Raw genomic sequence first — 1,329 nt, forward strand, 5'->3', positions numbered from 1 at the left:
TACATCGAATGAAACGAATAAATTGTGAAGGAAGTCAGATGTTTGTTGTAACAAATCAAATGAATCAAGGAGGAACATTACGACTTAAAGAAGTGAAGGATTTGATTGATAAAAAGGAAAAAATGATAATTGAAATGTATCATGAAGAAGCAGAAACACAAATAATTCAAGCAATCAACGAAGAAGGAAGTGGAATTAGAGATAAATTAGGAATAAAAAGTATGGAAGTTTATGGAGGTGTTTTAAGTGTAGAAGCATTCAACCATTTTCTGTGGTGTCAAAGCAGTGAAAGTGTTAGTGATTTGGTGATAATGAAAAACGTATTTGTTATACTAACAAACAATGAATACACTATAATTAAAGCAGAAGTTATTCATAGCAAACCAAGTAAATATTATTTCATTCAATATTCTGATGAATTTGATACTGTAAAGAATATTTTTATCACAAACCATCATTGTCAAACAATATGTACTATGTTTAAAAAGTCTGAAGATGAAAATAGAGATATTGATTATGAAACTAATGACAAATACACTACTCAATTTATTCATTGAAATCTTTTTGAATATTTTATCAGTTATCTTTTCAAATGAACACCAAATAATGAACTAAATACTTAAAACTTCAAATAACTTCAATTCTTCTTTATAACCAAAGAAAGAAACCAAATTATAATCTATTTATATTGTCAAATCAATTTTATTATATCAAAAGAAATTTATCAACATGAAATTATTAATCTCATGTGAATAATTGTTATATAATTTCTTCATTGAATATTATTATTGAATTCATATCTAAATCATACATTCATTGTTCATCTTCATTTATTCATCTTTCTTTAAAAGAAAACATGTTCATTCAATCAATTCTTTTCATTATTTACAAACATAACACATCCTTCAATTTATTTATTGAATTATTCTTAAATCATTTTGTCCATATTGAAGTGGTTATGACTTACAAATTTCTATATCTAGTATTAGTTTATTTAAATAAGATTTATTAAAACATAAAAGAATAGTGATTGAATGTTTAATGAATGTATACAATGGTGAATTATCTTATTATGTTGAACTGATTTAATCCTATTATCAAGTAATGAATTATGTATAACATTCATATTAGCTATGAATATACAATAACTTTATTTTGTTGTTTGATGTTTATCATCAAATAACTTAATAGAAATTCATATCAATTGGTAAAACCAATAATCAATAAACATAAATCTCAAATAACTAATTACTTAATTCCTTTCTAATGATTAAAAAACCAGCTTTTTTGTATACTTGATTCATTACAATGAGAAATTCTCATTTTATA

General features: G+C 23.4%; 1 protein-coding gene across 1 annotated transcript; it reads left to right on the forward strand.

Annotated features, from left to right (window-relative positions):
* Positions 1 to 8: 8 nt before the first annotated feature.
* Positions 9 to 557, forward strand: EDI_173780 (uncharacterized protein; the record flags this gene model as incomplete). Its single annotated transcript, XM_001738679.1, has 1 exon — positions 9 to 557. The coding sequence occupies one exon, from the start codon at positions 9 to 11 to the stop codon at positions 555 to 557; it is 549 nt and encodes a 182-aa protein (XP_001738731.1).
* Positions 558 to 1,329: the final 772 nt, after the last annotated feature.

Source organism: Entamoeba dispar, genomic scaffold (assembly GCF_000209125.1).
Source record: "Entamoeba dispar SAW760 scf_1105229461627 genomic scaffold, whole genome shotgun sequence".
NCBI lineage: Eukaryota > Evosea > Mastigamoebida > Endamoebidae > Entamoeba > Entamoeba dispar.